Source organism: Rhinichthys klamathensis, unplaced genomic scaffold (assembly GCF_029890125.1).
Source record: "Rhinichthys klamathensis goyatoka isolate OS25496 unplaced genomic scaffold, OSU_Roscu_1.1 h1tg000170l_1, whole genome shotgun sequence".
Lineage (NCBI taxonomy): Eukaryota > Metazoa > Chordata > Actinopteri > Cypriniformes > Leuciscidae > Rhinichthys > Rhinichthys klamathensis.
Window position 1 is genome coordinate 1,896,021 of NW_026606701.1, and position 26,289 is coordinate 1,922,309.

General features: G+C 37.2%; 1 protein-coding gene across 1 annotated transcript; it reads left to right on the forward strand.

The window, feature by feature from the left end:
* Nucleotides 1-572: 572 nt before the first annotated feature.
* moxd1 (monooxygenase, DBH-like 1) lies at nt 573-19,731 on the forward strand. Its single transcript, XM_056259870.1, has 12 exons — nt 573-974; nt 2,315-2,461; nt 2,755-2,922; nt 3,379-3,462; nt 11,132-11,311; nt 11,392-11,494; nt 11,806-11,972; nt 12,807-12,998; nt 13,488-13,547; nt 14,828-14,970; nt 18,712-18,880; nt 19,454-19,731. The coding sequence occupies exons 1-12, from the start codon at nt 705-707 to the stop codon at nt 19,613-19,615; spliced, it is 1,845 nt and encodes a 614-aa protein (XP_056115845.1). The 5' UTR covers nt 573-704; the 3' UTR covers nt 19,616-19,731.
* Nucleotides 19,732-26,289: the final 6,558 nt, after the last annotated feature.

Consider the following 26,289-nt stretch of genomic DNA (forward strand, 5'->3'; position numbering starts at 1 on the left):
TTTTGCCTTATTTTAAAACATGTCTTTTTAAAATGAAGTTTTCTTGAGGATACCTCTGAAGTTTGCTTAGGCCCTAGTGGGCCCCGGCCCCCTGTTTTGCAGTAGAGGTCATCCAGGTATTGTTCGCATGATTTTATAAATTTACAGTAGCCTACACTGCATCCTACTCATTTGGTGTACTGCTTTTTGCATACTAAATGGAAGTATGCCGAAGTGTTGATGGGCTCAAGGCTACCTTTTCCACTTACTGATGAAGAAATTAATTAGGTTATCAGTTTTGTTATAATTACATTTGAAGATACATAACAGAGAAAAATAGCCTAACGAAGCAAGATTTTATTTGAAACCTAGAGTTTGGGTCAAAGTCACCAACATTCAAGTGATTCTACACTCAGTACTTGAACTTCAGTTTAATAGTGTATTGTAATCACGCCGGTGATTATAATGGCTGCTTGACTTGTGTCGCGTCGCGCGCTCGTAGACACGGTGTTCAGCTCTACATGTCTTTCCACATCAAAGGGAAATCACACAAGTTCCAACAGTTCAGCGGTGGGAGGCTGCCAGCGCTTGAAAGGATCGTTCGCCTCCAATGCACCAAAGCAAACAAACACTCTTGCCCTCGGAAGTTGCATATTTCCATAAACTGCTCTATGGATAAAAAGCGTCCTTGAGTGCCGTCAGTGTTGTTTGTGATTCAGCTCGATATGTCTGAAAAGCAGCCTCTTTGCGCTCTGGTTTTCTTAACTTCACTCTTCTGCTCGACATGCTCACATGGGACACGGTTCGTTCATTCAGCTGCCCTAGATGCGGATGGGAGATACAACATTAAGTGGGGATTTGACGAGTCCACGATAACTTTTGAAGTAGAAGTGGAAACGAGAGGATATATAGGATTCGGTTTGTCACCGACCGGTGCGATGTCTTCGTCTGATATCGTGATAGGTGGTGTGCTCAACGGAAGTTCGTATCTGCTGGTAAGTGTGTGCACGCACCTTTGGGTGTGAATGCATCTCTGATTATACACATCTCACAGTTTAAAATTAGCCTGCTGCATTTTGACCTCTGTAAATGTTGTGCTGGATTGATCATTATTATTATTATTTCAGTTTTAAGCAGGTTACTCAAATGATTTAAGTAGCTATTTTGAATAAAATGTTTATGGATATGTGATGGAAAAAATCATCAACAACATATTTGCTCCCATCCATTTAACTTATACAACAATAGCCTATGTAAAAATGAAAGAAAAAAAAAAAAGTAAAAAAAAGTTTTTAAAACATAGTCACACGATTAGCGAACTAACTTATTTAATGCATATTTTTTGCACAATTTTGACATCAATTCAAACAGCCGTCTGTTATGAGCTTTTTAAACTTAATAGTAATAGACATACGCCAAAACATAGATCAAAATTAATCTGCACTGATTTGGATCACAAAACAACATACAGTGGCATACTATTATTAATTAATAATGTAATGATAATTATTATTATTATTAATAAAGCATTCATAATGCATGTTTTTATGTTAATGCATAATGCAATCATTAATTGTTGTAGTATTGTTTTATTAATTATTTGTGCCAATAAAGCAGAAATAAAACAAAAAATAATCATCTGTTCTGCATGTCATTGCCAGATCATCTGTATTGGTAGTGGTCGCAAAAACTGTATCAGTTTTTTTATTTTACTTAAACATAGAGTTTATAAAATTACGTACTTTTCAAGAGTGTGAGCAACATTAAAGACCACTGTCTGAACATTCAAATCTGCAGTAATAGTTTTTTGTTTGTGTTCTGAAATCTGTTGCAATGAGATCATCAACAGTAACCCACTGACCTGACTATAATCAGCTGCCTTGTTGTGACCTGGATTTTAATCAGACAGTACTTGCACATACACTATACCTTTTCAAATGAAAACAGGGCAATATTTGAATACATCCACCCCAACTGTCCATATTCTGCAGATTATAATCCCCATCCAGCTCTGTCTAACTGTATGATGTATAGAATAGTCCAAGATGTTTATGATTAGTGTTCAGCACGGGGCTATTCATCAGCATTGTTTATTGAAGACTCTTGTATGTTCCAAAACTTAGCTGTAGTTCTGTCTGCATGCATTGGACAAAAACAGAACATTTGCGAGGGCAGCTGACCAAACATTTTGATCAAAGGTAATCAAATGTGAACGCATGCAGACCAAAACCATGAAGATTTACTCACATGATCCCAATACTCCATTAAAACAGGTTCAGACTTAAAAGATGCAAACCTGAGATGGACTAACTTGGTTCCTCCTCACTCTGCTCAGGACTACTTTACAGACTCGAACAGAAAGGTCCACAAAGATCCACTGCAGAGCTACCAGCTTCTGTACGGCAGAGAGAATGGCACACATACTGTCCTGGCTTTCAGCAGAAACCTCCAGACCTGTGATGACAATGACAAAGTCATTACGGTAGGTTTGACTACATCTGCCTCCATAAGTCTAAAAAGAAACAGCTTTTAGTGTCAGGGTCTCTTTATCCAATTTTTGGAGCGTGCACCAAACCAAAGCTTTGTAACTGCGCTCTCAGTTGTAATTATAATGTCAGCACATAGCCTTTTGTTCAAGGGAAAACAATAGTATGGTGTTTTATTGAGGAGTTCAATAAACTCAATTCCCTAAAATGTTGTCAAATTATTACTTATATAAAAAGCCTATTGCACTTACAGTAAGCTTACAATTACCCATAATTTGTCACTGAGCAGGGCAGTACAGTGAGAGTGATCTGGGCGTTCCATGAGGAGGACGTGGGAGTGTCAGGACTAGTCTACCATGGGATGAACAGAGGCAGAAAGAGTCTGCGATTACTCAACCCTGGAAGCAGCTCCAGCATCCCAGCAGGAACAGCTTTCTTTGACCTTCAGAACGAGGAGGTGAGGAAAGTGCATGCATGCAGCAGACTGCTGGAGCGTTTGATGAGCTAAGAGTGACATAGAACGGCTTAGCCTAAGGCAGTGTTATGCCAACTGTTTTGTCTATTTGTGCATGCTTAAAAATCAAGGTCATTAATGTCAAGGTTTTGTGGTTACATATGAATCCTTTTAAAATACAGACCCTTTTGCCTGCTGATTGGGTATTTTCAATGAAAACAAGGCTCCTTTTATGCCTGTGGGATACTGCCAAACACCAGATTTTATAAGAGTGTACATATTTACAACCTCATAACAAATGCTCAGCATTGAATAGGAAAAAAAAAAACAGGAAATGGGATTAATAAAAAGCTGGAAGTCCACACTCTCCAGTCCACAATGGAATATTGCTGGTTGTTGCCATCTAACTGCTATGTTTAACTGTTTTGGGAATTTTGTAAACATGTTTAAATATTGCAGGTTCCTGTGCCTCATAAGGATACAACATACTGGTGTCAGATCTATAGATTTCCAGAGCTGAAGAAGAAACATCATGTAATCAGAGTGAGTGATACAATTATTTAAATGGTAAAGCAAGCCCATCTTAATGAAATCATAATGTTTAAAACACTTGCATTAATTTAAGTCATGTTTTAATCCAGAGATGAGATAGCTATACAGAGATGCATTCTTATAGGCTTGCATATCGCCAATTAAATCCTCCCTGTTGTGAAGTACCTTTTACTATCTCAGTTAACTTCTACTGTACCTATATTTATGGGCTTTAATGAAGCTTATGCATTTTACTTCTCTCTGCAGTTTTAAACAAAGTCCTTACAAAGAAATTCTAGATATTACTATTATATTACCACAGTGATGGGGAAGCTACTTACTGTAGTTTGGCAGGCTACTACCATAATTAGTGTAATTTGTCGTTAAACTTCATTCAAGCTTCTGTTTTCAAAAAGTAGCTAGGTACTCTGCAAGTAGCAAACAATATATTTTACTGGTGCCATATATTTTACTGGCATAATAACAATGTAGAGTTTTACATTGAAAGTATCAAACTTCAACAGGTAAATTTACACTAAATATGAAAACATGAAACATTAAAATGATACATATAAGAAGAGAGAACCACTTAGGATGAACCGATTCACTAGAGAGAATCGGATCCAATGCTGTACAGTATGACAGAGAGGATCAGACTTGACAATCTTTACTGATTTAATAGCTGATATCCTTAACTCAATCTGCTAGCAATCACATCCTTTTCTATAGGGAACAGCTGATTGGTTCCTCTTGCATCAGCAGCCAATGAGCTCGCTACTCAACTTTTAAAATACTTGGTCAGTGTTTGCTGTAGCAGTGCAGCGTGCTTTCAGAAACCCTCCACCCTCCCCAGCTCCACCTGTATAAATCTGCTACGGGTAATTCATGTATGCTATATTGTACAGCAGCAGCATGTCTTACATGATCACAGCAGTGTGTCTATGTATGTATTGGCAGTAGCAGGTCCCGTACCTACTCTGCAGCAGCAATCTATTTGCAGATCTATTCTGCCAAGAGCAAATATATCAACATTGTCATACCCATTACCATTAGCCTGACTTCGTCATACTCATATTCTAGTCAGAATGTGAGTCTGATACTGCTCCATAAGGGCTTTGATTATGAGGCGTGTCTTAACCGAGCCAGAAAAAAAAAAAACTCTGCACTCAATTGGATAGACCTACAACCAATCAGAGCAACGCAGTAAGTGACGTATGTTGATCTGCGCATAGTTGTCAACAGAACTCAAATGCACGCACGCTGGAAGAAGTAAAATAATGAGTGTTGCTTCTTTTACTTGGTCCTCCATGAGTGCGACCAAAGGAGAAACCACAACGACCACAGGGTTTTCATTGCGTCCCATCTTCTTAGTGACCATCGGAGCCAGCTGATAAATTAAACTTTTGCCGAATCCCATAGGAAGGACGGCAAACACATCTTTCCAATCGACAAATGCCTTGATTGCAGTTCTCTGTTCGTCTTTTGAAATGAATGCGCTGTCGATTTCTTTTACAACAGACGCGATAGCGGAATCTATACATCTCTATTCTCCAGCTGCAGTCAACTTTGAGGGAAACCAGTTCAACCCAAGCGCTCTTTGATAACGTGAGGATTACGTCCCTGCAGATCATCTGTCCATCATCGTATAAAGCCCGCCCTGGCAATTTGATTGGCCCGACGATTTCTGAACCGATCATAATTACTCCTCAATGGATCGAGTCCAGACCGAACTTCCCGACCAAAAAATGTTGTGGGCGGGGTTCGGGCTGGCATCCAGGCTACATTACCATGCCAAACACTCTGATTTTTCATGACAACTATGTGATTAGCTATGTGAATAACCATTTGTACATAAATTAGATTCCACATGCATGTTTGAAAACATGGTATGTTAACTTTGACCTCATATTGGTTGTTTTTACATCAGTTTATTTTGCTATGTTGTCACCTGAGTCGGTTTCCTTTCTGTCTCCCTCGCTTCTATTTTATGTCTCACCTGCTTATTATTGTCTTTTGCAGCTGCTATTTGTAGATCAGACATGTTACTGAAATTATACTCTCTGACCCAGATGAAAGAGTCTTCCAATAGCTAAGCTTTTCAAGTGTTACTTAATTAAAGGCAGAATAGGTACTTTAATCATATGATAAACTACTACAATTAAGCTTCATCCTTTCAGGCTAATTTTTCAGATGCACCAACCTTTAATTTAATTTAACTGCTGTAGTCACCAGTTCGTGCCTATGTAAAATTCAGCTGTGGAAAGACAGGCGTGCATTCATCTCCATGAATTCATCACTATGGCTACAGCTCCACGTTTTTAACAAAAACATAAGCGCTGCACATGCAGAAGTGAGCAGCACGCAGTATGAATGTAAGCCATTTAGTTTGCTGCAATGTTCAGCATGTAGTGTGATGGATACAAAGACTCCATACAGTGAATAGACTTGAGTAGTCCATGTTTTACAAGATGATCAAACATATTACAGACAAATGCACAATTGCATTCACTAGTCAGTGGCATGCAGACTTTAGTTGTGGCCTAAATCAAGCAATTGTAAATGACCAAAATACTTATACTGGAGCATACTGTAAAATAAAGTTTGTCATATCACTTGGGTACATGCAATGTAAATGGACCATTACATTTAGCCTCAAATGAAGCTTTCATTAACATCAACTGAACACAAATCATTTAAAACCAAAAAGTGAATAATTATTGTGACCCCTCTTCACCCTGTCCTTTCTACATACACTAGTCTGGTATTTGTGAAGCTCCAGGCTGTGTTAGTCTGATGCCAGCTGCCCCATATAACCACAGCAGTGTCTGCTCTGTTCCTGCTCAGTTTCAAAGAGCGGATGTTGAACTGTCAAACAGGAGCAGATTTTTCCAGACACTATGCTCTCACTGTCTATGTTCAGGCTATATTGTCACTGTCCTTATTCAGTCTAAGCCTCATGCTATTTGATGCCTGATGAGGGTGTACTTTATACAGTAAGATCCCAAATAAAGGGTAGTTCATTTGCTTGTGTAGTCTAACAGATTGCATGCACGCTTTGTAGGCATATTGCAGATGATTTACTTACAATAAAAGCACAAATGGCCACCCATATTTAAATTAGGCATGTGCTTGTAGTAATTGTCACAAATGTTTGTCATCCAGCTCATTTTCTGGACTCTGTGATGAGCATTTTATCAGAATACCCTGGTGCAACATTTTTTAATGATTGCAAGCGACGTTAGTGTGTTCTCAATGACAAAACACACAATTTCGTTACCTAAACAAAAAAGTGCATCTTTCATAGCAACATTTTGATTAATATCAATACAGCCATGTACATGAAATCATGCTGTTCAATATAAAGACAACATAGGTGGTGAGAGCAGAATCTGTGATGGGTTTACATTAGATGGATTAGACATGCTGTTATCAGTTAGATACAATATTATACTACTATACAAAATGTTACATGTTCAACAGATTTTGGGGTCTCAAAAAACAAAACGGCTCCCCATTGGTAAAAAAAAGAGGAGGTGGAAGGGAAATAAAGGAATGTTTGAATATTTATACAGCCACTGTTTGGCCCTGGGTCCCACTGCTTTAGGCAGAGGCCCCTGAAGAGAGGACACAGTTCGCTCTGTTGGAAATGCTTTTATTTAGAATTCCAGTTCCGACAGAAGAAGCCCACTGTGAGGAGAAAAATAATTCTAAAATCCCCCACTTCCTACTCCAAAGATATCCAAGCTAGTTTTAGCTCAAGAATCCACACACACACACAAACACAGATACAGACACAGACACAGTTTCTTGTAGAGGATCAAAATATAGTGTTTTAAAAAGATTACCTACTTTTAAAAAATCTTTATGGCTGATCCCTTTATCAAAGCTCTGAACAGCCAACGCATTCTCATCCTTTGGCGTCATATACTGTAGGTGACGCCATATGACATTTCGTCGAAATCTTACGCACATGGCATCCTTTAGCGTCAATATAACACGCACTGTTATGGGTAGGTTTAGGTCTGGGGTAGGGTACGGTTATGACGCCTTGGGATCTGCGTCTCATATTCACGCTAAACGATGCCATGTGCGTTGGATTTAGACGAGCGTCACCTGTATGACGCCTTGGGTTCTGCGTCTCATATTGATGCTAAAGGATGCCATGCAGGGTTCTACGCTTATGTTTTTCCCAAGGAGCACATGTGCTCCTAAATGAAAAAATGTAGGAGCACACAAAGAAATTTTGGAGCGCAGTGAAAACAAACTATTTATTATATATATACACTACGTGTGTGCTCCTCTTTGTGTTCAACTATGGTGTGAAACCGCACACTTCACAATCACTTTAGTAAAACAGAACAAGGGGAACGTGTTGCTCTCAGGAGGAGGCTAGGAGCACATTGGCACAACTGTGGACATCTGCATCTTTCCACAACATGGAGGAGAAACTAGTTTAAATGAGTGTATTAGTATTTACTAGTATTAGTATCTACTGTAGATTTAGTCGACTAAAATCTTATTGTATTTCGTCGACTAAAACTAGACTAAAACTAAAACAATTCAGATGACTAAAATATAATGGGTTTAGTTCAATTGTAATGCATTAATTTAGAATTTCTCTAAAATTTCTAAACCCATATACTCGCGGAGAAAACATCTATTAACCAGTTAATATGAATGATTTTAAAGTTTGAACATGCAACAGAGATACAGATTTAACTACTGTGACTTAAAAAATATCTTAAAATTAAATAAAACCACTTTTCCTAAAGTAGAATAGTCTTCTTTTCAATGAATGATATATGCATTCTTTATAACTACTTGCATACATAATTTTTTATTCTTTCAAGCAGCAGACATATTTATTTGTATGAATTAAATATAATGAATCCTTATTAAAGCTATTAACGAGCAGTGAATGCTATTCTCTTTTTCTTCTGTTGCTTGATGACACAGACCGCATTAGGTGTATTACCCACTGTCACTTTAAGACATCGGATCATGTACAATGACATGCGGATCCAATTGCACTGATGCACATCGATGGACTCAAAACTGTTTAAGACATAACCAACATAGTTTACGTGAATACTCTCCAAAACGGACATTTCGACATAATGTTGTCTATTTGTCCATTTCAGAAACGAAAGAGAGCTCAGTTCAGTCCTCGCGCACTGTGTGTCTATGTGCATAACTGCACGCTTCGGGTCGGGTCGGGTGTGTGCGCACAGAAAACCGAACCAAATAGAGCTCTTTTTTTGCATCGTCACTAGGGGTGGAACGGTACATGTATTCGTATTGAACCGAAACGGTACGGGCGTCACGGTTCGGTGCACGAATTTGCACGCAGAATACACGGTACAAATAAAAAAAAAAACCCTCTTAAATAGCGATAAATTTCGCTCTATTCGCTTTTGGTGTGACTGTTAACGCAGCAATGAACAGGCTGCGATCAAGATTGCAATGCAGGAGTGTGTGTGTCTGTGTGCGCGCGCGAGAGAGAGAGAGAGAGAGAGAGAGAGAGAGAGAGAGAGAGAGAGAGAGAGAGAGAGAGAGAGAGAGAGAGAGAGAGAGAGAGAGAGAGAGAGAGAGAGAGAGAGAGAGAGAGAGAGAGAGAGAGAGAGAGAGAGAGAGAGAGAGAGTGAGAGGCGCGATCGAACAGTGTGTGTGTGTGTGCGCGCGCGTGCGAGAGAGAGAGAGGCGCGGGCGCGAATCGCGCGATGAACAGTGTGTGTGTGTGTGTGTGTGTGTGTGTGCGCGCGCGCGTGCGAGAGAGAGAGAGAGGCGCGGGCGCGAATCGCGCGATGAACAGTGTGTGTGTGTGTGTGTGTGTGTGTGTGTGTGTGTGTGAGAGAGAGGCACGGGCGATCGAACAGTGGAAACGTAAAAACATACTCCGTCATTTTTTTCATACAGGACATCATTAAAACTGCAAATTGTTTACTTATATTTGTGTACACTGGCAATAAAACACAACATTGTGCTTTTGTCACACTCTAAACTCTTGTCAAACTGTAACCTACAACTGTTAACAAAAGTTTTTATGGTAGTATTATTTTATACGGAAATCAATTATTTATAATTCAGATGAGAATAAAGTTAGTTAATTAAAATGAAGGAAAACAAATATCTTGATCTGAAATAGCAAATTAATTTTAAATTCATTCAGGTACAATTACCAAACATATCTCAAGGTCTTTTCGTCTTTTTAATAATTTAATTAATAAACTAATTATATAAAACTACTGTCAGTGCACTACAAATAAACTGGTTCTATGCCTTTATTTATAAAACTTATTTAAAAAAATACAAGGTTTAAGACATTTATAAAAATGCCTTCTGCATTTTTGCTTTGCTTTTCACTCCATTGTACCGAAATCGTACCGAACCGTGATGTCTGAACCGAGGTATGAACCGAACCGTGACTTCTGTGTACCGTTCCACCCCTAATCGTCACTCTTATTCAGATCTATATGTCTGCTCTACTAATTCTCCCAGACATTTACATTTTTTAACGTTTTATGAGATGCAGCGCATGTCAACCCGTGTGCCGCTGGGTAGATGAGCACGTTACAGTACAAATGTGCGCATACCACAAACGCAGGACATCAGTTCTTACTGGATCGTCACCAAATCGTCACTATCTAACATTGTTGTCTAGTTTTTATTTGTTGACAAATGTCAATAGATTTTCGTCATAGTTTTTGTCATTCAAAACTAGTTTTTATTTAGTTATCGTCTCGTTTTCGATTATGGTAGGTTGTAGTTACTCGCACATTGTGCTCGTAAATCATTTTTCCGGTACGCACGTATCGATTTTTAGGGGCATATGCGAGCAAAATGGTCGCACTGTAGAGCCCTGCCATGTGCGTAAGATTTCGACGAAATGTCAAAAGCGTCACATGTATGACGCCAAAGGATGAGAACGGGCTGGAACAGCATGTGTAGTGGAAAGTGTTCTTATTTTGGATTTACAAATTAAATCAAAAGTGAGATTTACAAAATTCTGAAAATAAATTCAGCTTTACCATCACAGGAGTTAATTACGTTTTAAAATGTATTAAAATAAACTGTTATTTTAAATTGTAATAAATTTATTTCGCAAGAGTACGGTTTTTGCTGTATTTTTGATCAAATAAATGCAGTGTGGGTGAGCATGAGAGAGTTCTTTTAAAAACAAAACAAAGAAATCTCACAAACCCCAAACTTGTGAACAATAATAAATATTAAAGGGTTGGGTTATTTTTCTAAATGTATGTAAAATTTGTTCCCTTTGAATCCAACAGTCTGAATTTGCCAGGATTGTTGAAGTGGAATTTGAATGGGTGTAACCGGAAGACAAATGTACTGAATTTTGAAACAAAATATAAATATTGATTTGAGCTAGTTATGTCATACATATTGACATTTATAATTTTCAGGTTCAACCTATAATGATATAAATGCACTAATAATAAACAAATAGATCGTTTTATACTCCGTTAGTCCTTTATAATAAGGTTTTTCTGTACTGCTGAGAGATGGCTATATGAATTTAACACCATTTTAATTCTGCACCCTGTTTGCTACCTCAGTTCAAACTCAAAAAGAGAAATGAAATTCAAAAGGCATTCTCAATTCAATTCTGAGTGGCGCACAACCCTGTTATTTATATTCCACTCTCTTTGTTTGGTGTTTTCAGATAGAGCCATTGATTCAGAAAGGTCATGAGAATCTGGTTCATCATATTCTGCTCTACCAGTGCGACAGCAATCTGAACAAGAGTGAGATCAACAGAGGACATGAATGCTACCATCCAAATATGCCAGACTCCTTCTTCACCTGCGAAACCGTCCTGTTCGCCTGGGCTATTGGGGGAGAGGTGATCATTTCATAAGTTCATATTCATTTGAAATAATGAGAGTTTCAGATATTGAATGAAAATTATTTTATATATTGCAGGGCTTCACCTATCCTCCACATGTTGGAATGTCTATAGGAACCTCAATAGACCCAGTCTATGTACAGATGGAGATTCACTTTGATAACCTATCTTTACAAAGAGGTATGTTATATTTGTTTTTTATTTAATACCTTAACAGTTTAAGGCCAAACCTGCCTCACTTAGTGACATATGACATGACTAAACATTATATCACAGAACATTACAGTTATTTTCTGTCACATTTTGTGTCGGTTATTATATTTTATGTATTTGTGGATGAAATACTCTTTTTTCGAATAATCAAGTTTTTGTACGATTCACGTCGCACAAATTTATACGAAATCACCACCTCGTAACATAGTTATGTTTTCCTTGAGATCAGGTTGGTTAAGCCGCAAAGAGCTGAGCTCAGAGTTTTGGTCTCTCCACAGGGACAGTGGACAGTTCAGGCCTGCGTTTGTACTATAGCCCCAGCCTGAGGCGCTATGATGCTGGGGTCATAGAGACAGGAGTGTGGGTCAGTCTCTACCACATGCTGCCCCCAGGCATGCAGGATTATATTACAGAAGGACACTGCACACAGGAGTGTCTCCAGGAGGTGAGACCGCACAAACACAAGAATTATAGTGGTTACACTCCATTTACACTCTATGAGATGATATTTGATACCTACACTACCATTCAGACATTTGGAATCACTATGAAAGAGTGTTTTTGAAAGAAATCAATATTCTTATTCACCAGGATGCATTCAATTACAGTAAAGACTTATATTATTACAAATGACTATTTATATAAATAAATGATGTTGTAAAAGTAGTTTATGCATACCAAGACTGCATTTATTTGGTCAAAAATACAATAAAAATATAAATATTGTGAAATATTATTACAATTTAAAATAACTGTTTTCTATTGTAATATATTTTAAAATATCATTTATTCCTGTGATGGCAAAGCTGAATTTTCAGCATCATAACTCCAGTCTTCATTGACACATGATCCTTTAGAAATCAATCTAATATTCTGATTTGCTGCAAGTAACATTTCTTATTATTATCAATGTTGAAACAGCTACTTAATATTTTTGCAGAAACTGTGATAAATTGTTCAAGATTCTTTGATGAACAAAAAGTTTAGAATAAGAACATAATTTATTTGAAATAGTAATCGTTTGTATCATTACAAAAATCTTTACTGTCACTTTTAATCAATTTAATGCATTCCTGAATAATAAAAAAAAAAATTGCATTGATTCCAAACTTTTGAAGGTAGTGTATAAAAACAGAAAACAATGATTTCAAATGTTTGTTTGTTTTTTTTTACAATTAAATGCTACATTGCTGAACAGAAGCTTTAATTTTCTATGTTTTTAATGTCTCAAAACCCAGACCAAAAAAAAAAAAGTATAACGTGTCTCTCTTCCTGTAAGTCATTAGACAGTGAGATGCCCAGTGGAGTTCATGTGTTTGCAGTTCTGCTCCATGCTCACCTGGCAGGACGGGCTATCAGAACCAGACACTTCCGCCAGCAGGTCGAGCTCCAGCCACTTGCCTCAGATGATCAGTTTGATTTCAACTTCCAGGAGTTCCAGCCACTCAGCCAGGAGAGGATCATCCTGCCTGTCAGTCAGAATCCATTTCAGTTTCATAATCTTCATTGCTCCATCTGAGGGTGAAATTGATGTGTTGCATTAATCACCAGATACAGTGAACCTCACAGTTTGCTTTACTCATTTTTTGAAAACCAAAAAATAGGTTCTGTGGTACTGTGCTTTTATCTCACAGTCTCGTTTGGGTCAAATTAAATATGACATTTACTCAGACTAAATTATTTACACTGTTCTCAGGATTTAGAGTTTATAGCTGAGGGATTGGTAGTATTGTAGTAGAAAAGAATAGAGCCATTATCATTATCTGCTCCAGTGTCCATTTTCAAACACTTTGTATTACCTGATGTAATAAATTTAACATGTAAACAGCGCACATTGTGCATCTGTACGACTGGTGTCAATTTAAAAAGGCCTACAGGCGAGAGGTGACACCCAACAGTGAGCATAATAGAGAAGCAAATGTTTTTACTAACCGTGCATTACCTGTTTTTCTGTCACCAGGGAGATTCTCTAATCACTGAGTGTAGATACAACACTAAAGGCAGAATGAACATGACCTGGGTAAGATTAAAGCTTGTGAAGTCTTGTTTGCTTTTTTAACAATTGTATAGATGTGTGTCTTATACAGAATTATTTATCATATTAATCCTGGATAATAGCAAACCTTAATAATACTGTAATAGAGCTGTTCAGTCAAGATGTCTGATTTTTAGGCCACCCCGAGCGGTAATTTGCCATGGCTTCCTTTGGGAATTTCTAATGGGATTTTAAAATAGCATTTCTTGATGTATGACTTAAAAAGGTCTGTGGGGAATATTACTTGAAACTTTATCATTTTGTTCACCAACTTAAAGGGATAGTTCACCCAAAAATGAAAATTCTGTCATCATTTACTCACCCTCATGTTGTTCCAAAACTATGACTTTCTTTCTTCTGTGGAACGTAAAAGATAAGTACGTTTGTTTCACAGAAGAAGTTGTACAGATTTTGGACCAACATGAGGGTCCAAATGATGACAGAATTTTCTTTTTTGGGTGAACTATCCCTTTAAGTTTAAAACCTTTTACATGTTGTAAGGTACACAACTACGGTAGTCCTAATGTAACAACTTGTAAGCAACTTTAAGAACCCTAATATATATATATATATATATATATTAGGTGTGTGTGTGTGTGTGTGTGTGTGTGTGTGTGTGTGTGTGTGTGTGTGTGTGTGTGTGTGTGTGTGTGTGTGTGTGTGTGTGTGTGTGTGTGTGTGTGTGTGTGTGTGTGTGTGTGTGTGTGTGTGTGTGTGTGTGTGTGTGTGTGTGTGTGTGTGTGTGTGTGTGTGTGTGTGCGTGTGTGTGTGTGTGTGTGTGTGTGTGTGTGTGTGTCTGTGTGTAATTTAAAATGTAAAATTCAACAACAAAAAAGCTGTAGGACTATAAACTAAAACTATAGACTTTAGGACTACAAACTGAACAGCTCTATTAGAAACACGTCTTTGAATCTCAACAGCAGGCTCTTGGCTAAACAATGTGTCTGAAAACAGCTGCAAGTGGAGATGGATCCAGCTGCTGACGTTTGCCCGTACACATGAAGACAGTGAGCTGATAGGCTGAGCCGAGCTGCTTTTTCTCTGTAGACAGTCCACAATCCATAAAAATCACTGGTGTTTTGGATTCATATTAGAGAGATCAAGATATATTTGCTGCTCTGTGCATGTCAGTTCAGTTTTGCTCAGTACTGGGCATAATTTGTCACAGGCCTCTGGCTGTTACAATGATTCAGATGCTTTATGTCAGTGTAATATTTCAAGGTCTTGACCCTAGAAATGTGGAATGTCTTTTTTTTTTTCTACAGGGAGGTCTTAGTACACGTGATGAGATGTGTTTGTCGTATCTGCTGTACTACCCCAGGGTTAACCTAGCCAGGTGTGAGAGTTTACCAGAAATCACCGGCCAGCTCAAATTCATTGGGGTCAAAAAGATTCAGGAGCCTGTTACGTAAGTCTGAAAAACCACCTTAGAAAAGGGCTTCTTTGTTAGTGGCAAATATACACATATTAAGTTCATAACAATGAATAACATTTATTGTAAATGGCACTAAAGTATGAGGCTGCACAAGAAAAACATCCAAATTACCTGACAGATATGACTGTATTAAAAATCCTGAAATAACAGACATGTGTCTGTAACAGGGTGAGACTAGACTCTAGATTGTGTTTAGCCAATCAGAAGACTGAAGGTGCTATCTGCCTGTCAATCATTTTGCATTTAGCTATCCAGCCTTATTTAGCAATTGCCAATTGTTACTTTAATATTCACTACTGCTATTTGCTACTGTTATTTTTGACAACTTTGACAGGACAGAGATCCTACTACTCACATGCTCCAAGTACAATGAATCTTTCAAGGTGGGGTTTTGGAAAGTCTAATTCATTGGCTAAAGTATGCTTCAGTTTTGACACGAATACTTAACTTAGCTGAATACATAACCTATCAAAGTATAATCCATTTGATAGTGTGCTTGATAGACATCGTTTAAACTAGAGTTGCGTATCTTCTGAAAATGAAACGGATGAGACGGAACTACAAAAGATTAACAAGCACTTGTGTGAAAGAGTAAAGAGACACTCACAACTAGTTTAAACAAGGACGGTTATCAGTCATAACGTCTGGAGAGAAATAGCACAGAAAATGGACAAAGATGAAACTTTCTAGAGGTCAAGTGTCGAACACCTGTGTTTGCGCACGCTATCGGTGAATCTGCGAGACTTTAGATTCATTAGCCACTAATAACTAGAAGACAAACAACGTGCAGTAAAACAATTTGCACTAAAAACAAATTGGTGTTCATGATGACAACAATGACCATAATAATAAAGAAGAGGATGGAAAGGCGTAGCGCCAAACATCCGTTTTTGGGTTCAACCCTTCATCAGTGTCATGTGTTACCAAGTGTACACCTGCGGTCATTTAAACACTTATTACCGTAATCCATATAACACACCGGAATCTGATTTTATCCCATACAAATATTTACATCAATAGTCTACATGATTATATATACATATCACAACAATCCTCTATTCAAAAAAATTTTTTTACATTTTTTTTTTTAATCTGACCATCAATATGAACATAAATATACTCATTCCCATTATTGAATATCACAAAAGATTATTCTCATCATCCCTACACATCACACGATTAGACTTTGCAATGCATAATGAAACAACATTTATAGAAAATAATTGAGAGTATATTCCTCATTCATGCCCAAAGGATATAGACATTTTAGGTCAAAAATCCATTTACATTCCCTCTGCAAAAGTCTCCGCTCCAAATTACCACCCGTACGCGACTGTGTGATATGTTCTATAACAACGAAATTTGATTCCGAGATCGAATGGGACATCTCATTAAAATGACGCGCAACTGGAGATAATGACAATAAGAAATTAAAATAATATGATGACAAATACCAGTTTGCAATATCAAGCAGGATAACAGACTGTTTCTGTACAGCTAAAATAACTGGAAGCGGATGAGACCGGAAGCCTTGTACTTGTAAGTTTTTAAACGACTGGACCCACTGTTATGTAAATAAGGTGGATACTTTTGGCTTTAGTCTGGTTTAAGTTCCAGAACAGCTAACACTTACAGCTCCTTTAAAATGAAATTTAAAATGACAAAAGTAGTACTAAGAAGTAAGCTACAGTAGGTTATGAAACATAAGAAAACAGAGAGAAACAGGGTGAAAAACAATGGAAAGAAAGTTCAAGGACAATATGTTCATTTAAATGGAACTAACTTGAGACAATTCTGTGAAATGGTAGACCTTCCAGTGACAGCTTGGTTCACATAAGACCGGTGTCACGTAATAGCTTAACGGCGGTTGATTGATGGCCTGCCGGGTAGTTAGATGATCAAGTGAGGATAAATGTTTTCACTTATCATCCAAATGTTCTTGCTGTCATGTCAGCACAAGAGCTTTACCAGAAGATGTACCATCTTGCTTCCATCAGAAAGTGCAAATTGTTTGCCCGACCAACTGGAACATCTGGAATGGTCATTGTAAAATGTGCCAAAAGACAGATGTTATCAAATCTAGTTTGCCCTTCTTGCGAAACCTAGTTTGCAATTTTCATTGCTGAGATAAAAATAAATAATCTTCACAACTTCTCTTTTAAACACATCATATGTGGACATCAAAACATCACTGTTGTGTTACCCATCAGTTTAGTAACACATTCAAACATGGTGGCTCTCCAGCAGTCGTCTAGAAAGATAAGTGGTTCTTAGCTAATTGTATAGGTGGAACTAGCTCTTCGAGATGTTATCGCAACCATGGTATACATCTAAAGACATAATTGAGTTTTAAGGGAGGTCCACATCTCAGAGCAGCTGCGTGTTTTCGACTCTGTGGGCGTCTGCTGAGCTGCTGACGTTTTGTATAGATTCCTTTCACTAGTTTGTATAGGGAGAGAGATGTGTGGTTTGTGATGTCCGCACATGTTTGTTTGTGATTTTTTGTCACATGTTTGTTTGTTGCGTGTGAGCAGGCGAATGTGTGTTTTGGATGGACGTGGGTGTGTGTGTGTACGTCTAAAATGAGGAACATCTAAAGGGCCCTGCTGGTGGAGTGTGTTTATTCGACCCCCTGAGGCTCAGAGCAGTATTGTGCTCAGATGCTGGAATTGGGGGGATTGTAAGGGAATAGACCTGGCAACTCTAAACAGATTTAGTTTCAAAAGCTCTGCCCCAAGCGCCCTCTGTCTTTCGATCACTACTCACACTCTCTCTCTCACACACACACACACCTATAAAGCTCACTGAGGGGATATGGACCCTCTGGTGTATCTTTGATCAGTGAGTACATTTATGACACTCAAACCATCATATATGATATGGGTAATACGGTAAACAGTACCATAATTAATATGTTTAAAAATCATATCTGTATATATTCAGTACAATTTCACAGATGCAGTCCTTATTTAAGTAGCACATTACCCTAAAAGATTTATTTTTTAATTCAGTACTGCTAAAGGAGTTGTATTATAGGTAATTAAATGAATATAAACTATGATATTTGCATTGATATGTATAAACTAATAAGCCAAGCATAAATCGTTTAAAAATTAAAGGAGTAGTTGACCTGAAAAATGGAGGAGAAAAAGAGACTTTCTTCTCTGAAGCACAAAAGGACAAATTTAAAAGAGTTGTGCTGGTTGCTGTTTCCATGCAATTACTCCACACTGAATGAAAACTGAAGAATTTAGTACACAACCTGAAAAGTATCATAAAAGTGGTGTGTACTATTAGTGTGGAAAAGTAGGTTGTTGTGCTCTAAAATATGAACAAATCATTCCATTTTACAAAAGAGCAATCGTTTAATTAAAAGATTCATTTAAACAATGATCAGACCACTACTTCTCTCATGAACACACCAAGAAAGCTAGGGATGTCTTCAGTAAATAGCAGATGCTTAATATAATCTAAATTCAAATTCCAAAAAGTAATATGGACAAGTGTCATTTAGTTCAAAAGAGTCGTATGGACTCCTTTTTATGATACTTTTTATGTGCTTTGGCATCCTCTTGGATGACAGCTCCAGTTCCCATTCCTTGTAACTGTATGGAAAAAAATGTATTGGAAAGACCAAATGTGGATAGAATTAAGTATGGTTATGATATTAAGTAAAGGCACTACACCAAAACCATCTCTTTTGCTTTTTTGTAGAACTTGGCCATTTGTGATTAAGAGTCCTAAGAAATACAGCAACCTTTCCTTCACGGAGGCCATGGACAAATATAAGTGGACGAGGAAGAGAGGGAAAGCGTTCAACAACATTGTACGGAAACTTCCCATGAATGTCCGCTGCTCCAAGATCGGCCAGGATGAGTGGTCGGTGAGTGATTTTGGTTATGCAGGGCCTGTTATGCAGGGCCTGTACTGTATTCTTTTATATTCTTTCATTTTAAAGTCGCCCTCAGTAATTGTTTTGTATATGTGACTAGTAAGGCCCCTTGGACGTATACTGACACCTAGTGAAGTGGATGCCGAATAATACAAAAAAGCAGTTTTTTTTTTATACCGAAGGCACATTAAATATGCGGTTCAACAGTGATAGTAATAAGAAATGTTTCCTGAGCACAAATCAGCATATTAGAATGATTTCTGAAAGATCATGTGACACTGAAGACTGGAGTAATGATGCTGAAAATTCAGCTAGCCATTGCAGGAATAAATTACATTTTAAATTATATCAAAATAGAAAACTTTTATTTTAAATTGTAATAATATTTCATAATGAAATAATATGCAACCTTGGTGAACATAAAAAAAAGACTTAAAAAACATAAATGTGTATCGACCCCAAAAATCTGAACAGTAGGGTCCATATCAATGTTTTTTCAAGTGGTCAGTATTTTTAAGAGGTTTCTAAAAGGTTGATTCAAGTTGTTTTCTCTGTCTCTGTCAGATTCAAGGGATGATCGTCTCTCCTCCGGAGCTAAAGTTAGAGCAGACGTCTGCTGCTGTCGTGACCTGTAGGAATATCTCAGAAATTCACTGTGAAAGTTCCCTCGCTCTGCTGCTCACTGCTTGTCTCTTGCTCATACTGCAGACCTGCTTTCCCCTCTAATGTCTGCTGTCATCTCATCCCATGTACTCATAAACACACATACCTACAGCAGGTTCCATTGGGCCTAGTGTTTTCCAGCTACAGTGAAGCTCAAGATTTACACCTTGCAGACAGTATAGAGTGTGACACATTCTTAATTAACCTAAATCAAGTTTATCACTAACACTGAGCTGTGCTGTATTCATGTAGGCATCATTCATCCTTCTCATGGAATCTCCTTTGGTTAGTACACTGCGGTTTTGAAAGCCTTTCTAACAAACGCCTCGCATATACATCTTCAAAATGTCACCACATCCCGTGTCTTGTGAGTTAAAGGGATAGTTCACCCAAAAATGAAAATGTCATTTACTCACTCTCATGTCGTTCCAACTCTGTATGACTAACATTCTACTGCGGAACACAAAAAACAATCTTTTGTTTTTGTTGTTTTGGTCCATAAAATGAAAGCCAGTGAGGTCTAATATTGTTTTGGACCCCATTGACTTTCATTGTATGCAATGAAAGCAGTCAAAAGTACTTGTCATGCAGAACTCCTCAGAAGTGGTGTATATTTTTTAATACATTTATCTCATTCACACTGGTAGTTTTATTAAAAGTGAAAGCTGCCTTAAAAATAACACATGCAAAAGCGTTCAGTCCAGAGCTCTGCGAACTGTGTTCCTCTCATTATAAGCTAAATGTGTGTTTCATGAATGAATCCTGGCATTATATTCAAAACCATTACATTTTATATGCTGTCTATGTCTTTTAAGCAATAAATGTTTATTTCTTGTAAATATTTAGAGACTTTATTTGTAGCTGGAGTGTTTAATGAAATGACACACATGGTCATCTTATATTACAAATGTATTTTAGGTTAACATGTTTATTGTTGTTGTTTTTGTGCATTATTACATTTAATTTGTTTGCTTGTTTGCTTTTAAGGTTTAGTTAATCTGAAAATGAAAATTATTCCTCTGTATAAAACAAAATGAGAAAATGAATGTCCTATATATATATATTACTGAATACATATTACATGTGAAAATTGTCAGTAATATAATCTGTTACATTATATATTTTAGGTAATTAATCTAATTACTTTTTGATTACTTTTTGACAACTCATTTATCAAATTGATTTTAATAGAATAATCTTGTAGCATATTCATTTAAAAATGCAAAGAGAAAGAAAAGTTATTCCACTCGTTGTCAATAATATGAAATGCATTAAATATGTCAGGCTTTCTCAAACTGGGGTTTGTGAAGGAACTGCAGGAGTAAGTAAGCTACACAACTTCCTTACTTGAGTGAAAGTACAGATACTACTGTTCAAATATTACTCTGTTACAAGTAAAAGTTGTAAAGGCTGGTGTGTACTTAAGTAAAAGTACAGAAGTACTTGTTTTTAAAAGTACTTAAGTATCAGAAGTAAAAAGTAAACATCAATGCATTGTTTTATTATTGTTGCATTGTTGTATGTAATACTTACCTTATGCCTCTGAATCTATGCCTACCTACCCTCATATCAATATCAAATTTATTTCTAGAACACAGTTCCAGTAGTGGGATTGAATGTGAGATTGAACAAGTGCACTCAATAATTTCCACAATGGTTTCGGACACCCAAATGGCTGTTCCCTGAAATAGTGCCCTATTTAAAGTTTTTTGGCTTTTAGTATGAATATGTTAGCCTTACTGTTATCTATAAGCTAGTGTGCTCCAAAACAATGACAAAATTTGCATTTAGAAGATCAATCCCAACGTTGAAAATGAAAATCAGGTTGATGTCAGAAACCAACATCAGTCAGGTTCTAACGTCAACCCGACTTTCATTTCCAACGTCGGGTTCTGACCGACTTTCATTTCCAACCAAAATGCAACCCCTGCAACCAAAATCATCCCCTGACTCATGTTACTACATTCTACTCAATGAAATTGCCAGAATTGTAGTGGAGTAAAAAGTATGATATTTGTCTTTCAAATGTAGTGAAGTTAAAGTAAAAAGTTTCCAGAAAAATTCAGTACAGTAAAGTACAGATACTCAAAATATACTTAAGTACAGTACTCAAGTAAATGTACTTTGTTACTGTCCACCTCTTCTGTTTTTGAGTGTTCAATTCCGCAAAACTGGAAGACTTTCCGAACATATAATAGGCCTTTTTTAGAAAAGAAAAATTGTAAAAGATAAACTTAGGAGAATTAGGGAAAATTATTATATCATTAAATCAATAATTATGAATAATTTACTGCCATTTTGTGAGTAATGATGTAATCAATAAAAAGTAACTGTAGTCAGATTCCGATTACATATAATCAGTTACTATACCCATCAGGACTGATATATTCATCATTCAATCACCCTCAATTCCAAACCTGTATGACTCTCTTTCTTCTGTGGAACATAAAGATATTTTGAGGAATGTTTCAGTGTTTTTTGTCCATACAATGAAATTAAATGGGCCCCCACATTTTTCAAAATATCTTTTTTTCTGCAGATCAAAGAAAGTCAAACAGGTGTGGAACATTGACTGTAGGGTTTGGAATGACAATGGCGAGTAAATGATTTTCATTTTTGGATGAACTATCCCTTTTAAAAAGGGCACAAAAGCAAGTTTTCTCATCCCGAACGATATCTTTGCTTGCTGCACAGGTCTAAATTTAAGTCTTAAGCGCAAAAAAAACAAAATCAGTAAGAAAATAAAGTGACGCAATTGTTACTTTAATGTAGCACAATTCAGACTGGTACAAGATCAGGATCAGAAATGACAGTCATTAGCAATAATTAGATTTAAACAGACTCTTCAGGAACTAGTCGGGGTGTATTTTACAGTCCTTAAATTTGAAGCTGAAGGGATGTGATTGTTCCAGATTTATCCTCTGTTACAGCAGGGTACTGTAAGCCCACTGTTAGCGCCTGGGAGTCCCTGGTACAGCACGGAACATCTCTTGTTAAGGCCTTCAGGCTCTCTCACACACACCAACACGGCAAAAAATGTGCCAATGTGTGCTCGAGAATGCCACAGAATGGTTTCCTTCCCTCAATCTCTCATTCCTAACTCCCAAGATGTTCTTCAAGAGCGGTAAGATTTGTTACTTGTTTGCTGTTTCAGAAGACGCTTAGCCAAATGACACTAATGATGTGCTAGTTGTGTTGAAAATTGTACCACAACCGTCAAGCTAAGACTGAAAGAGGAAGGGAGACGAAGTATGATCTCACTTCTTTTCTTTCTCTTCAAAAGACGCATGTCTTTTATGTGTTTACTCCTATTATATGGAAAACAGAAGTCAGGCATTATGGGTCTTAATAGTTGACGTGCCGTTATAGGAGGTTGCGGTCATAGTAGAGTTTGGGAGAGGAAGTCACTGATGTAATACAAGGACAATAGCCTTTGGTTTGGGCTACACTTCTTGTCAACTGGAGCCGTGAAAAGAGGTTTTGTGACTGAGACTTTCCAGGCTTTGGTGTGGGAACACTGATCTTCATCCGTTTAGCCACATCACAGGAACCACAGATGCTTAGATGGTGTCCAAAACTTCATTTTGTAAAGAAACAAGGATTAAAAGACAGATTTTTAAACATGTATTTGTGGTTGAGTTATTGTTTATATTGTGGCTTGAACTGGGTTATATACAGTAGAGAGACTTAGTTGAAAAAGGCATGTTTGGTAGTCGTCTTCCAGTCTGAACTGAACTTTAACTGAGGTTTAGATTCTTGTAATGGAACATCACAGAGAGTTGAGAATATGGCAGGGTAATGAGAAAGCTAACACATCCTGTCGTGCCAAGGCAACTTCCTGTTGATTTTGTTTCCATTTTGACTTAAGTCAAGAGTTGTTAGGCTTTATATAAATCTCTGCCAACTGTTGGCCTGAAGGCGTTTTGTAATATTGATGTTGTTGACGCTATTAGTGATGAATTATTCAGATTTTTAAATTATATAAGCGAACGAAAACCTGACGTGACTTGTGTGGACATTCTGTGTAGCTTCACAATATTTCCGATAATGTTAATACCAATAAGAGCCAGCAGAGTGCAGTGTTTGCCAGGGATTGAAATTACAATTTCAATCCCTGGACATTTTGGGGGTTTTTGGACATATCATAGTCTGGGCATCTTTTTTAACATGTGAATACAATGGTATATAAATATGATACCATTCTTTTTTATTATCTTAGAATAGAGTACTGTGGCAGTACTATCAGATGGCAATACCATGGTAATCTGACATATACCATGGTACAGAAATTAATGTGCCATGGTATTTATAAGATACTGACAAGAATACGAAATCCATGTTACCTACATAAATGTCCAAATAAATCCCCCATGGTAGTACTAGCGAGTTGATTCAAATATCAGATTGTTTAACTTCAGTTTTCTGAAGTGACAGACACAAGGAATAAGTCTGCATTTTATTAGTTGGCTATAGTAACGACTTTTGCAAGTGCCATTTCAAGTCGTTTTTTGTTCCATTCAAAGCCCTTTGCTAAAGTACGCTTGTAAATGACAAAACCCATCTGCTCCTTTAGTACATTCTGTCCTTGCTCATGTACTTTTTTATTCTGAGACTGACAGTAATTCGTAATGGCACTGAAACTCAGAATAACCAGATAAAAATATTCCATATGTCACTTTAAGGTTCAACTACACTACGTTACAAAATAGTCAAAGCATTACTGGAATTCATCCCTGAAGGACAACTGACTAAGACTATTTGCTTTAAAGAAATGTCACAACCATTCAACATCAAGCTCAGAACACATGATTAGATTTATCTAAATATTATATGACTTTGGAAATAGGTCCTTTGGGACACAGCACATGCGCCAAACTGCTGTCGCTGAGGTAAAACCCAGTTTGTCTCCCAATCTCGGTTTCCTCATTAGGAGTTTGAGGTCACCATTCAGAATGTAACCAGAGTAGTGTAGTCTGGGACCATGACCTAAATATCCTTCAATAGGCCTAAAACCAAACTGTTTCCGATAAAGGGCTCAGCTGAAAACAATAACAAGCCAGATAGCTGGTTTGCACTGGTTTCTCAGCCGGTCTAGCTAGCTGAAATGTGTCCAAATAATTTTGCTGTACTGCATTAAAACATATTATTATATTATATATTAGCCTATATTATATTGATGATTATTTTTAATACAGTACAGTCAGTGTTGTTATTGTTAAGTAAAACTAAAACTTTATTTATTATTTAAAACTATTACAAACAGTTTTCACTGATTCAAATAAAGCAAAAAAATATATAATATAAACTTAACTTAAACTAAAAAAAGTGAACACAAAATAAGGTAATGTTAAAGTACTAAAATGACTGAAACTAAAATTGAAATAAAAAATAAAATAAATAACAAAAGCAAATAACAAGATGACTAAAACCTAAACTAAAATTAAAATAAGACTTTGAACATAAAAATAAAATTCAATACTATAATAGTATATAAACAATACTAAAATAACAAAGTACAGCAAAAAATAATACAATAAAAATAATATACAATATAAATAATATCGGGGGGTTTTTCACGGTGTACTTCAGAGTAGAACTCAAGTCCAGTTTCATTTGTCTTTGATTCCTGTCAAAATCCCGCTGAGAGCCGGGCAAAATGTACCAGAGTGTTCTGCCAGCAATATTTTTAGACACTGTGCCAGCTCACGGGAAATACATTTCTGTATTTATCTTTATCCGGAGGGAAAGGAAATAACTGCAAACCAAAAAGCTACAACTCTTGTTAGAAATGTGCATTCCTCCTCTGCCCAATAAAACGGTTCCAGGCTAGGATTTGCTTACGGACGGATTCAAGGGGCTCTTCCACAACACATTCTGTCAAATTCATCAAAACCTCCACGGAATGCAAACTTTACTTTGGAGTGATGGCGTCGTCCATGTTGTAGCAGCTCCATGTGTGCAGATGTTGTGTGTTTGCTCATGAAAGAGCATATTTGAGCACTGTAAACTACAGTTCACTTCTTGCTTCAAGTCCTGACGCATGAAGGACTGGAGCTTTGAGTTAAGTGTACGATGAGGGTTAGTCTACTCCACAGTGTTTTTGAGTCCGGCAACATGGCCTCGGGATGTTCAGGATTCCTCTCAGGTCTGCAAGGAATGTGGAACATTTGAGGTGCCAATGCTAGTGACGCACACGACTGACGGCAAACATTTCCTTCCACCTGTCCTTTCCCTTCCTGTCCAGAAAAAAAAAAACATGTTGGATGGCATCGTTTTATTGTATCTTATTTGGAGGACTCAGCGTTGAAATTTTTCTTGGATTAGGGAGTCAAATGACTTGTGTATTTCGTGTCCAACTGGCTGGATGGTGCCACATGGTGCCAAAAGAAATCATGGCAAATTGCGTCAAAACAAACAGAAAAAATGGATTGAAATGAGTGATGTAAATAGGATCCACCCTGCCAAGTGAGTGACATCAGCTTTGCCAGAGTAAACCATTACGGCCCACGTTACCATGTCAGCAGACACTGTTTGTTGTTAAAATTGCATGGTGGAAACTCAAAACACAGAGCGCTGCTGAGCTGTTGTCAAAATCAGCTTTCTTTCCACTTCCAGACAATATCGCTTTCAGACCCAGGACTCAACTGCTCTGAGTTCAGCTCCTACAAATACATTAACAAATACCACTTTTCCTTTTCCTGTTCTCCATCATGAAGAACTGCCTCTATCTGGAGCTT

Excerpts from the sequence above, each read along its gene's own strand:
- moxd1 (XM_056259870.1), top strand. The coding sequence starts at position 705 with ATGTCTGAAAAGCAGCCTCTTTGCGCTCTGGTTTTCTTAACTTCACTC. Across the intron at positions 12,999-13,487 it reads AGGAGAGGATCATCCTGCCT|GGAGATTCTCTAATCACTGA; the intron begins GTCAGTCAGAAT and ends TTCTGTCACCAG. Across the intron at positions 18,881-19,453 it reads TCGGCCAGGATGAGTGGTCG|ATTCAAGGGATGATCGTCTC; the intron begins GTGAGTGATTTT and ends TGTCTCTGTCAG.